Source organism: Micromys minutus (assembly GCF_963924665.1).
Source record: "Micromys minutus genome assembly, chromosome: 5".
Taxonomy (NCBI): Eukaryota; Metazoa; Chordata; class Mammalia; order Rodentia; family Muridae; genus Micromys; species Micromys minutus.
Genome location: NC_137974.1, coordinates 48,957,414 through 48,970,896, shown reverse-complemented (window position 1 = coordinate 48,970,896; position 13,483 = coordinate 48,957,414). Strand labels below are relative to the sequence as shown.

The window sequence follows — 13,483 nt, the reverse complement described above, 5'->3', positions numbered from 1 at the left end:
AAAATTTTTTCATCAAATAAAGGTTTGTTTTCTACTTTTAATCCTATGAATTTTAATGTCTATGTTTAAGTTAGGGTATATCCTTGTAACTATGTGAAGCATATGATAATTTGTTAATTCCATGCAATTAGTGTTATAAGAAACATCTTACAATTTTTATAATCACTGAAACAATGTGAAATATCAGTGACTTCCATTACATGCTTGCTACTTTTTAAGTACTTTTAAAGAACACTGATTCTCTAATACCTCACTGCATGATTTGTAGATTTTCTTATATTAGTTTGAAAAAAGCAAGGTTGGTGTTTTTGTGATTCAAGTATAAAATATAAACTTTTAAAATTGTTCAATTGAATATTTCAAAGAAATAGGTTTGAAGAGCTAAGAAGAAAGAATACACGTGCAAAATAAAATATAAACCTTTAGAGCAAAGTGACAGCTGGAAAAGTAAGATGAGTTTATTTCCTGTATACTAATCATATACTTTATTAAAAGTACTGACAAGCATATATATGACCACTTAAAATTTAAGATTACAGATTTAGAGCATAGAATGTTTGAATTCAGTGGGAGTTTTTTTTTTTTTTTTTTTTTTTTTTTTTTTTTTTTTTTTTTTTTTAGGGTGTGTAGGTAAGAGTTCCTGTATAGCTCTCTTTGAAAACTAGTAATATTTCTGTCCTATTTGATTTGTTAGTCAACGAGTCTTCATAGGTCTTCTAATGAAGAATACTGATTGGCTCGGAAATTAAAAATTGTCTCACCTGTGAGATTATGTCCTCTTTGATAGTGGTTTGTAAGAATGAATATGCTAATGAGTATGGTATTTATAATAGTAGTTGATGGTCAGGAAAGCTATTTAAGTGCCTGCTATAATTATTATTTTGAAAATGTATTTTTAATTGATTAGTCTGTTATCAGCATGGCAACCTGCAGGCAGACTTGGTACTGGAGAAGTAGCTGAGAGTTTTACATCCTGACCAGAAGGCAGCTAGGAGGGACAGTCTTCCACAGGCATCCAGGAAGAAAGGTCTCTTCCACACTAGGAGGAGCTTGAGAATAGGACCTCAAAGCTCAACCCTAGTGATGAACTTTCTCAACAAGGCCACACCTCCTAATACAATTTCCCATGGGCCAAGTATATTGAAATCACATTTATAAAGCCTGTTAATCCTTGAAAAGAGTAAATATATGTAAATATACACTCCTTGGTTGTTATTCTTTCAAAAGCATTTCATATTCAGAACATACCACTCTGGCTTTAAAAACATTCCTAATATTCAAATGGGCACAGTGGCTGTTTTTATCCAGCTTTCAGAAAGTGTTCTTTTACCCACTATTACAGTTACAGGGGTATAGCCTATCATATCAAGCACTGAAATGTTCCTCAAGTTGCTTGGTTTCAGACATGGAATGAGCATAGACAACCACCCCAGGATCTATGCTATTATTTAACTGTTTCCACCCTGCCAATCTTTCACTTAAAAATAAAAACAAAAGCCCTGATCTTAATGCTATCAATTTCTAGTTGCTTTTATATGAAAATCAGAGCATCACCCCAGCACTTGGTGGTAGTGACACTGACACATCCCAGCTAAAGCAGGCTTTCATGGTGAAGCATCTTGCCTAGGGTTATAGAGATTCTTAGTTTGCTAGAATTTTCATAATAAAGTATTTGGGTTGCTTAAAAACAAATTTGTTTTGTTTTGTTTTTTCCCTCACAGTTATGTAGACCAAGACACGGTCTTGGCACATTTAGTTTCTTATCTTTTGGATTTGCAGATGGTTACCCTTTTTGTCCTCCCATGGCTTTTCCTTTATATTGTATCTTCTTATTAGTATAGAAGTTATACTGGATAGTTATAGTCTGATAGTCTATTTGGATAACTCTATAGTTATATTGGATAGTTATACTGGATAACTCTGATAGTATCTCTGTATCTCTATGGAGAGATAAGAATCACATCCATGGACTTAGATATATCTGCATGTTTGTGATCTGTCATTGATCATGACTGTTAAACACAGAAATGGTTTTGTTAAGTTCTGTTTCATGTACCCTTAGGCCTCTAATGACCTTATTGATATGACAATCACTTTCTAAAAATCACTTTGGATACAGGCACATTCCGAGTACTTATATTCAACCTGTGAATTTTGAATTCAACATGAATACTGACCTGAATACATAGTAATTCAATGCTCCAGATAAGATCTGAACTATCATCTGCATGACCTCTAACTCAAATATTTTTCCATACGATGCAAAATGTAACATTATCAGACAGGAGGCTCGGGAGGGTGTAACAGCCATCGAGATTGATACCAATTTCAACAAGTTTATAGTTTACTGCTGGAAGTGATGAAAACTAAACAGGCAATTAAATTGCCTTTAGTAAAACTTATTAAATTGCAAAACTTATTAAAATGCAAAAGTCCATAATCTTATACATTGAGGAAATGCTAAAAGCACTTGTGAGACTTATACCCAGTGGAAAATAAGCTGGCACTAAGACAAGTAAACATGACTACTGTATGCCATCTGTTTGGACAGATGTGTTTTTGCTAAAACTTGATTTTGGATAGATTTCTGCTGTACATGATTCTTTTCAGAAATTACTTCTATCCCTCCCTTTTTTTTCTTAGACAAGGCCATGAGAGTCTTGAACTTGTGATATCCCTGTCTATCTCCCAGATATTTATGATATTGTCCGGCTACCTATTATTTCCTATTAATCTTTTTACTGGGTTTGAATTTAATTACAATGCTGTACATCAAAATTGAACACTTGTATGCTAAGTGCTTTGCACACATTAACTCTGCTCGGTTAAAGATTGTTTTTTTTTTTTTTTTTTTTGTACTGCCTATAGATGATGGTGCAGAAATTCTTTAGACACATAATCTCCACAGAGCTAACTATGATAAGGCAAAGGGCTGCATTTAATTTAATTTGAGTGTACCGTGTCTTTTCCTGGCTCGGCCCAAAGTCATTTCTCACAACTGTTACAGATACTGGAGGAAATTCAAAATTAAGCATTGCGTTGTACTGCTACCTAGTTACTGCATGTTGTGGAACTATTTGCCTTAAAAAAGTCAAGATATCCATCCCTCTGTTCTTTTCTCGTCTAACCCAATACTTGGCACCAAGTCGGCAAAGAAGGGGAGGCAGTTAGGGAGACGGACACTGAAAATGTACAAAGGAGACCTCACTCTACTAAGAAAGCCAACGTGCAGATACCTTTTACGTATAACAGCCAGTCGAACAGTGGCACTGAATCAAAACTGAATCGCCGCACTACACTGATTTCCAGAGTGCTCTGGCGTGAGATTTATATGTCAAGTTTCAATGCGGGACTCCCAACCCTCGCATTCACTTAGACGCCAAGAGGTTTAAGTTCATGCGGTCAACGGGAGAAATGAATCGCAACAGGAGGAAGAGCTTGGCGCTACTGTCACTCGTGCCGCTTCTCAGTACTTCCAGGCGTGTCAACACTTGGTCCAGAGCGTTTTTGCTCCTTCCACAGCCGCCATATCTAAATCCTGCCGGTCTTCCGGGAGAGCGGGTCCGCTCCGGAAGTGCGTCAGCGCTGCGTTTCTCTTTCAAGCTCACGTGACGGCAGATCTAGCTGGAGAGGGGTGGGCTCTGCGGGAGTTGAGTTGCGCTGTGTTCCGGGCGGGTCCCTCACCCTCACCTTAAACAAAGGCCCTGCGAGTCCGGCTAAGAGAGCCTGCGCCATGGGAGTGCAGGGGCTGTGGAAGCTGCTGGAGTGCTCTGGCCACCGGGTCAGCCCGGAGGCGCTGGAGGGCAAGGTCCTGGCCGTGGGTATCCTTAAAGGCAGCTCCGGAGCGCTGGGCGAGCGCCTGCGCGGTGACCAGGCTTCGTCCGGGACCTAGTGCTGGGACTTGCTTGGGTGTCTGCCGATCCAGCTTGCAGGCCTGCTCGCCTCATTCGGGCCCATTTTGTGTCCCCCGCGTTTTAGTTCTCACAGCACAGTGGCTACAGAGTTGGCGTGAAGAATAAGGAGATTTAAATGATGAAATTTGGTATTGCGTCAGGCTCTGTAGTACTGTAAATCTGAGAAGTTATCTGTGAGAGGTCTTCTTCAGGAAGAAGAGTTCCGAGTCCCCCTCCTCCCTTTTGAATAGTTAACACTTGTTGGAATAAAAACAAACCTCCAGTTTATTAGATGGGAGTGTGAATTTTTAGCTCTGTGTCACTGGAGTTTTGTTTTTCTCCCATTTTGAAAATGTGATACCAGTTTTGAAGTCTTGTTTTCATTGCTCCGCTCCCCGTTTTGCAGTGCCTCTTTTGTTTTAGAAGGTACTTTCACACCGTTTCCTTAAAACTAGAAATTCCTGTAAGTAGTTAATGAGTGTGTATGTGTGTGTAGGGGGTGGTATGCCTTGTCATTCTCTAAAGGCTACTGATGAGTCAGTTCTTTACTATGTGGCCCGCTTGTAATTAATGGAAAATTTGCACCTTATGCCAAATATACCAGTGACAAAAATTAAAAGTTTGTCTTACAAGTCTTTTACACAGGGTACAGTAAGCTGGGTAATTCGAAGAGCTCTGCAAACACAGTTAAGGATTTTTAAAATTATTAGTGGATAAAAGAACAATTTTTAGTGAGTATGACACACCCGAGTTCTGTACCATCTTTGAGAACACCACCAAGGATTCATGTTATTCTCTCTTCCAGCCCTTATAAAGAATTACGAAGTTAAGCGTCCTAGCATTCAGGGATGTCAGAGGAAAAATAAGCCATGTAGATTATCTGCAAATGGCCGAGTTTTATTTGGAGTGTGAAGTTATGTTTATGAGGTTATTAAGCTTTTCTGAAATAATAGATCGTTTAACTAAAGAAAATTGTAAAGGATTCTGCATATAGCCACATATGTATTACATAAACTGATTACTCCTGTAATTTAATTTTCTATATTTCATCATGAGACTTTTGATACCTGAAATTTAGGTGTTAGAAATTTATTGTGTGCTAATAAATCATCCACAATTATCTCAGACTTGTGATTTACATACTTTCCCAGATAAACTGTTTGCATTTCAGACAATGTGGATGGCTGGGTTTAAACAGTTGTGTCTGTTTCAAAACGTTTTGAGAAATAACAGATTAGTCTTTTCTCATTACAGACCTGAACATCTGTTAGTGCATTACTAGTGTTAAGGAGATGATGCCCTCACTGAACACACAAACAATATGGATTAAAGTCTTCAGTCACCCAGCTCCAGGACTAAGGGAAATCCCTTTACTCTCAGATGTTATTGGTTCTTTAAGCTTAAACTCTAAAGCAAGTTCTGACTTTGCTTCATACTTTAATTTTTCCAGCCCTTGGGGAATTTAATTTTGTCCCAATTGTGTTGAAGCTTGATGAATCGAATTGTGTACATACTTTCGGCCTGTCTGATTTTATCTTTTGTTTGTTTTGTTTTTAACTAAGAATTTCATGTTGGAACTCTCAACCTTCCGTGAGAGGTGGTAAGCTGTGGTTAATTTAATAGTGAAAGGGAATTACTTCAGCATGATTTAGTGTTTCAGGAATATGAGGTTTAATTTCTTCTCAGAAACTGTAGGCCCTTGACTCATAGCAGAGTTAAGAGGTATCTTCACTCTGAAATTGGGTTTTCTCATTTCTAAAGTCAAAAGTGATTGATTGTATAGAAACTTTTGAAATCTTGTATGGGAGTGTAGCAAGCAGAAGTGGACCAAGCAGAAGCAGTTGTCCAGAGCAGTACAGAACTGAGACTGTGGAAGGCTTACTCTAAGATGGATCCTGGGCCTGGTCACTCATGTCTGAGACATGCCGTCACTGTCTCCTTGCATGTGGGCTGCTGTAACATTCATAAAACTACTCTTCTTACATTGATTTTTACATGTCTCTTAGGGGTCCTCAGTCATTCTGGAAACTACTCAGAATACAGTATACGAACTGTGTACATTGTGTGTCACCTTTTATCCCCAAGTACCCGGCCACATGGAACTTATGTAGAAGTAGCTCCGTCCTAGGCATTTGTTTTTGCTGCTCCCTTTCTCCCCAGGTTTCTCCCTGAACCTCTTGCTCATGCTTTTGTATGTTACTTGACCTTTTCCCCTTAACTGCTTTCAATTTTTTAAAAAATTGTCGTTCTGTGCATTTGGTGTTTTAAATATTATGGAGGAATTTCTTTACTGGTTTCATCTGTTTTCTTCTATAATTTTGTTGAAGATATTTACTAGCCCTTTGAGTTGGGACTCTTCACTTTTTTTCCATACCTATTATTTTTAGTTTTGTCTTTTTATTGTTTCCTGGATTTCTTGAATGCTTTGAGTTAGAACCTTTTTGTTTTTTCAATTTTCCTTGACTGTTGTGTTGATGTCTTCTGTGGTACACCTGAGGTTCTCTCTTCTGTCTCTTGTGTTCTGTTGGTGATGCTTGCATCTGTGACTCCTGATCTCTTTCCTAGGGTTTTGTTTTCAGGGTGTTTTCCCTTTGTGATTAATGTTTCTATTTTCATTTTTAGATCTTGGAGGGTTTTGTTCAATTCCTTTACCTGTTTGACTTTCCCCCTGTATTTCTTTAGGGGATTTATGTGATTCCTCTTTAAGGGCTTCTGCTTGTTTACCCATGTTCTTCTCTTTCTTTAAGGGAGTTTATTTAGGTACTTCCTCAAGTCCTCTGTCTTTTTCATTAGATGAGAATTTAGATCTGAATCTTATTTATATATGTGTTGGGGTATCTAAAGCTTACTTTGTTGGTAGGAGAACTGGGTTCTGATGCTGCCAAGTAATACTGCTCTCTGTTGCTGTGTCCTTGTGCTTTCCTCTGGTCATCTGGTCATCTCAGGTGTTAACTGGCTTCACTGTCCCTCATGTGAGCCTATGATCCTGTATGTGTCAGAACCCCAGGGAGGAGCTGCAACTTGGGTGTTGGCTGAGTGTATTGGGATCCAGAGCAGAGGCTCTGCCCCCAGCACAAGTGAAAACTAAAAGGAGCCACTAGACTTTTCAAGGGGTGCATCTGGCTGAGTTTAAGGCTCAGTATGTGGAAACTAGTAGGGAGCCAGAGAAGTTTGCTGACTTTGTAGATTTTGTCATGGTTGGGTGTCTTTCAACTTCACAGAAATGATGATGTGTTTCATGTTCTCTTTTTGGTGGTATCATATCTTAGATATTGAAGTTTTGAGGATGAGGTTGAAAATTGCACACTGTTTTCCTTTACCGTTTCTCCAAGATATTAGCATTTGGCTAAACCAAGCACTTAAAGGAGTCCGAGACAGCCATGGGAATGCGATAGAAAATGCTCATCTTCTCACGTTATTCCACCGGCTCTGCAAACTCTTGTTTTTTCGTATCCGACCTATTTTTGTATTTGATGGTGATGCTCCGCTGCTAAAGAAACAGACCTTGGTAAATACCATGTGATCTGATTTTCTCTTTATACACTATTAGCAATTTTAAAAACATATTAAAATCAGTTACAACATTTCTCCCTTCCCTTTTGTTCCTCCAACCTTTTCCATATATTCCTCCCTAATCTCCTTCACAATCATGCTATCTGTCACTCTCATTGTTAGTGTATCCATAAATGGATATATGCATTTCATTTTGTGTTAAGTCTGCCTGTATGGACTTTGTGTTCCTTTTGTGGGGGAGTTGAGAGTTCAGGAAAGGGTTTCTGTCTAGTCCTGGCTGACAGAACTCACTCTGTAGAGCAGCCTGTCCTCCAGCTCCAGAGATCCACCTGCCTTTCCCACTGAGCGCTGGGATCGAAGGTGTGCATCCCTTAACCCCAAGCTTGTGTTTTATTTTTAAATTATTTAATTTATTCACATTCCACATGTTGCTCCTCTTCCCAGTCCCTCCTCCAAGAGTTCTTCACCCTGTAGCTTGTATGTTTTCAATGAGCAATTTTGACATGTAATCAATTTAATTTAAATTGTTTTTAAAATTTTATCTTAACAGTTTTCTTTTTTCTTTTTCTTTTCTTTTTTTGAGACAGGGTCTCTATGTAACCCTGACTGACCTGGAACTCCCTATAAAATCAGGCTGCCTCTAAACTCGAAGGGATCTACTTCTTTTTCTCTGCCTCCTGAGTGCTGGTATTAAAGCCTAGTGCCACCATGCCAGGCTTATAATAGTTTCTCTTTTAAAAATGTATATGAGAGTCTATTATATATTAGTGATCAAATTTACCTATTAACTGAAATGACTAGAATTCTGAAAATGGTTTCTCTACAGTATCTGTAGGTTGTCCGCATTTTGTTGAGCTGCTTTGCTGTTGCTCATTGTGGAGCCCCTCCTTAAGAGATACCTTTCTGAGGATGTGTTTGAGTGTTCTTGGTAAAAGGGAAACAAAACAAGTGGACCAACAACAAAACTGCAGTGCTACAGATGGAGTGGTCTACTCAGTGAAGTCGTCTGTTCAGCTGGACATTTATTATTACATATGCTAAGGATTTCTTCTAACATAATATTGAATTTGGGGGACAGAATTACATACAAATAATACATTTTGAAAATAATATCAAATGGATTTTGGTTAATTTGTATAGTGTCTAGGTTCTTGGTGGTATTAAAGTATATTACAAGGAACTGACAGTAGGTTATAACTTCCAGATATGCTGTATATAAGTAATATTTAGGCAAGTTCTCTGTGTGCCCCGTGCAGCACAGAATCTGAATATGGTTATTGGCAGCAGTGAGAAGGAATCAAAAGAACAATTGTCCTTAATTTCAGATGACAAATTGTTTTTAGTAAGCCATCATCAGACTTGAGATGCCACATGCTTCATTTTCACAGGCAAAGAGAAGGCAGAAGAAGGATTCTGCATCCATTGACTCGAGAAAAACCACAGAGAAGCTTCTGAAAGTCTTTCTGAAGAGACAGGCTCTGAAAACTGCCAGCAGAAGCAAAAGGCAAGAGGAAGACATGGTGGATGCAGACTCTGCGGTTCTCTGTCTCACTTAGCAATGGGAAGTCAGGAGAGCAGTGAGCAGATAGCAGTGGACTTGGTGATGCAGAATTGTGGGCAATAAGAAAGAAGCACTATCTTACTTAAGAGTTGTGGGGTCTGGAACACAGGACTTCACATGTGCTGAGCAGGTGTTCCTATGGGAATCACTGCAATGCAACTTGACTTTGATAGGGTCCTTTCTGACCATAGCTGGGGTTGTGGCAAAGGCTGTGAGCAGCTCTAGTGAGTTTCCCTGTCCCTCCACTTGGTTGTTTGTGATAACAATAGCTTAGGGGAGACAAAGGCTGGGAGGGGAGAGCCAGACAGCTTGACAGCTTGTCAGCTACTGTCCTTGAGCAGGGTTTGAATAATCAGTGGGAGAAGAAGATTAACCCAAGATGCATTTCATATGATTTTGTTGACCATTATGTGTGCTTTCCAGAAATGAAGTGCTACCCAGTCTTGCTCAGGTTCAAAGAGAGGATGACATCTATGTTTTGCCGCCTTTACAAGAGGAAGAAAAACATAGGTAAATGCTTAACTACCAAGGAACATCACTTTAGGAGCTGGGGGGATGGTCAGTTAGTACAACACTTGACATACAGGTATGAAAACCCAAATTCTATGCATAGCACCCAAATAAAAAGATGGACATTCTGGCATCAAATAACGTATAATCTCAGATTGGGAGATCTCTAGGGCTTCCTTGATTTATAGAGGGTATCCTTACTTACACTGAGATTATCATTTAGTGTCTCTGTCATCTAGGATCACTGTCCATCCATGTAGACTATTTGTGTTTAAATCCTATTTTTAAAAATTTATATATTTTAACTTGTACTGTTTTTTTTTAATTGGATATATTCTTTACTTATATTTCAAATGTTATCCCCTTCCTGGGTTTCCCCCTCCAGAATACCCCTATCCCATCAACCCTCCCCATGCCTCTATGAGAATGTTCACCCCTTACCCACGGACTCCCTCCTACCTCCCCATCTTAGCATTTTCCTACACTGGGGGCATTGAGCCTTCAAATAGCCAAGGGCCTCTCGTTCTCTTGATGCCCTATAAGTCCATTTTCTGCTACATATATGTCTGGAGCCATGGATCCATCCAAGTGTACACTTTGGTTGGTGCTTTAGTCTCTGGGAGCTGTGGGGGTCTGGCTGGTTGATACTGTTGTTCTTCCTATGGGGTTGCAAACTCTTCAGTTCCTCCAGTCCTTTAACTCCTCGATTGGGACCCCATTCTCATTCCGATGATTGGCTGAGAGCATCCGCCTTTGTATTTGTCAGACTCTGCAGAGCCTCTCAGAAGACAGCTATATCAGGCTCCTATCAGCCAGTACTTCTTGGCATCTGTAATATTGTCTGAGTTTTGTGACTGTATATGGGATGGATCTCCAGGTGGGGCAGTCTCTGGATGGCCTTTGCTTCAGTCTCTGCTCCACGCTGTCTCTGTATTTCCTCCTGTGAGTATTTTGTTCCCCTTCTAAGAAGGACTGAAGCATCCACACTTTGGTCTTGAGCTTCATGTTGTCTGTGGATTGTGTCTTGGATATTCCAAGCTTTTGGGCTAATATCCACTTATCAGTGAGTGAATATCATGTGTACCCTTTTGTGATTGTGTTACCTCACTCAGTGTGATATTTTCTAGTTCTATCCATTTGCCTAAGAATTTCATGAAGTCACTGTTTTTAATAGCTGAGTAATACTCCATTGTGTAAATGTACCACATTTTCTATATTCATTCCTCTGTTGAAGGACATCTGGGTTGTTGTCAACTTCTGGCTATTATAAATAAGGCTGCTATGAACACGGTGGAGCATGTGTCCTTGTTATATGTTGGAGCATCTTTGGGTATATGCTCAGGAGTGGTATAGCTGGGTCCTCAGGTAGCATTATGTCCAGTTTTCTGAAGAACCTCCAGACTGATTTACAGAGTGGTTGTACCAGCTTGCAATCATACTAACAATACAGGAGTGTTCCTCTTTCTCCACATTGTCACCAGCATCTACTATCACCTGAATTCTTGGTCTTAGCCATTTTGACTAGTGTGAGATGGAATCTCAGGGTTGTTTTGATTTTCATTTCCCCGATGACTAAGGATATTGAACTTTTTTTTTTTAAGTACTTCGCAGCCATTCAGTATTCCTTAGTTGAGAATTCTTTGTTTAGCTCTGTCCCCATTTTTAAGTAGGATTATTTGATTCTCTTGAGTCTCACTTCTTGAGTTTTTTGTATATTTTGGATATTAGCCCTCTATCAGATGTAGGTAAAGATCTTTTTCCAATCTGTTGGTTGCTGTAATTTTATGTGGTCCCATTTGTCAATTCTTGATCTTAGAGCATAAGTCATTGGTGTTTTGTTCAGGAAATTTTCCTCTGTGCCTATGTATTCTAAGCTCTTCCCCACTTTCTCTTCTATTAGTTTTAGTGTATCTGGTTTTATGTGGAGGTTATTGATCTATTTGGATTTGAGCTTTGTACAAGGAGATATGAATGGATTGATTTGCATTCTTCTATGTGCTGACCACCAGTTGAACCAGCACCATTTGTTGAAAATGCTGTCTTTTTTCCACTGGATGTTTTTAGCTTCTTTGTCAAAGATCAAGTAACCGTAGGTGTGTGGATTCATTTCTGGATCTTCAATTCCATTACATTTATCTACCTGCCTGTCTCTGTACCAGTACCATACAGTTTTTTAAAAAAGATTTATTTGTTTATTTACTTATTTATTTATTTAAGTATACTGTAGCTGTCTTTAGACACACCAGAAGAGGGCATTAGATCTCATTACAGATGGTTGTGATTACTGGGACTTGAACTCAGGACATCTGAAAGAGTAGTTGATGCTCTCAACCTCTGAAGCATCTTTCCATCCCTATCATACAGCTTATATGACTATTACTCTGTAACACAGCTTGAGGTTAGGGACCAGGACTCCCCGAGATGTTCTTTTATTTTGAGAATAGTTTTCGGTATTCTGGGTTTTTTGTTATTCCAAATAAATTTACAAATTGCTCTTTCAAACTCTATAAAGAATTGAATTGGAATTTTGATGGGGGTTGCATTGAATCTGTAGATTGCTTTTAGGAAGATGGCTAGGTTTACTATATTAATCTTGGGAATCCAACATTGGAGATCTTTCTGTCTTCTGGGTCTTCTTCTATTTTCTTCAGAGACTTGTTCTTGTCATGCAGATCTTTCACTTGCTTTGTTAGAGTCACACCAGGGTATTTTATATTGTTGGTGACTATTATGAAGGGTGTCCTTTCCCTAGTTTCTTTCTCAGCTTGTTTATCCTTTGAGTAGAGGAAGGCTACTTATTTGTTTGAGTTAATTTTATATCCACTTTGCTGAAGTTGTTCATCAGGTTTAGGAGTTCTCTGGTAAATTTTTGGGATCACTTAGTATGTTATCATATGATCTGCAAATACTGATATTTTGACTTATTTCTTTCCAATTTGTATCCCTTTGACCTCAGTTTGTTGTCTAATTGCTCTGGCTAGAACTTCGAGTACCATATTAAATAGGTAGGGAGAGAATAGACAACCTTGTCTAGTCCTTGATTTTAGTGGGATTGCTTCAAGTTTTTCTCTATTTAGTTTTATGTTCACTACTGATTTGCTGTCTGTTGCTTTTACTGTGTTTAAGTATGGACATTGAATTCTTGATCTTTCCAAGAATTTTAACATGAAAGATTTTTGAATATTTTCAAATGCTTTCTCAGCATCTGATGAGATGATCGCATGTTTTTTTTTTCCCCCTTTGAGTTTGTTTATATAGTGGATAACATTGATGGATTTCTGTTTATTGAACCATCCCTGCATCCCTGGGATGAAGCCTCATTGATCATGATGGATGATCATTTTGATTTGGTTTGCCAGACTTTCATTGAGTATTTTTCCATTGGTGTTCAGAAGGGATATTGGACTGAATTTCTCTTTCTTTGTTGGGTCTTTGCATGGTTTAGGTATAAGCATAATTGTGGCTTTATTGAACAAATTGGATATTGTTCCTTCTGTTTCTATTTTGTGAAATAGTTTGAAGAATATTGGTATTAGGTCTTCTCTGAATATCTGATAGAATTCTGCACTAAACCCATCTGGTCCTGGGCTTTTTTTGCTTGGGAGACTTTTAATCACTGCTTCTATTTCTGTAGGGGTTTTAGGACTGTTTAGATGGTTTATCTGATCCTGATTTATCTAGGTACCTGCCTAGAAAATTGTCCATTTCATCCAGATTTTTTAGTTTTGTTGAGTATAGAATTTAGTAGTAGGATGTGATGATTTTTTAATTTCCTCAGTTTAGTCTTTTTCATTTCTGATTTTGTTAATTTGGATACTGTCTCTGTGCCCTCTGGTTAGTCTAGCGAAGGGTTTATCTATCTTGTTGATTTTATGAAAGAATCAGCTCCTGGTTTGGTTGATTCTATGTATAGTTATTTTTGTTTCTACTTGGCTGATTTCAGCCCTGAGTTTTATTATTTCCTGGTCTACTCCTCTAGGGTGTATTTGTTTCTTTTTTTTTTCTA

General features: G+C 38.5%; 1 protein-coding gene across 1 annotated transcript in view; it reads left to right on the top strand.

Annotated features, from left to right (window-relative positions):
* The first annotated feature begins 3,662 nt into the window (after positions 1 to 3,662).
* Positions 3,663 to 13,483, top strand: part of ERCC5 (ERCC excision repair 5, endonuclease) — a 42,789-nt gene continuing 32,968 nt past the window's right edge. The window contains exons 1-4 of the mRNA XM_080916669.1: positions 3,663 to 3,821; positions 7,226 to 7,401; positions 8,795 to 8,910; positions 9,391 to 9,477. Coding sequence (XP_080772795.1) covers positions 3,734 to 3,821; positions 7,226 to 7,401; positions 8,795 to 8,910; positions 9,391 to 9,477 — 467 coding nt within the window. The 5' untranslated portion in view covers positions 3,663 to 3,733. The remainder of the gene's footprint in view (positions 3,822 to 7,225; positions 7,402 to 8,794; positions 8,911 to 9,390; positions 9,478 to 13,483) is intronic.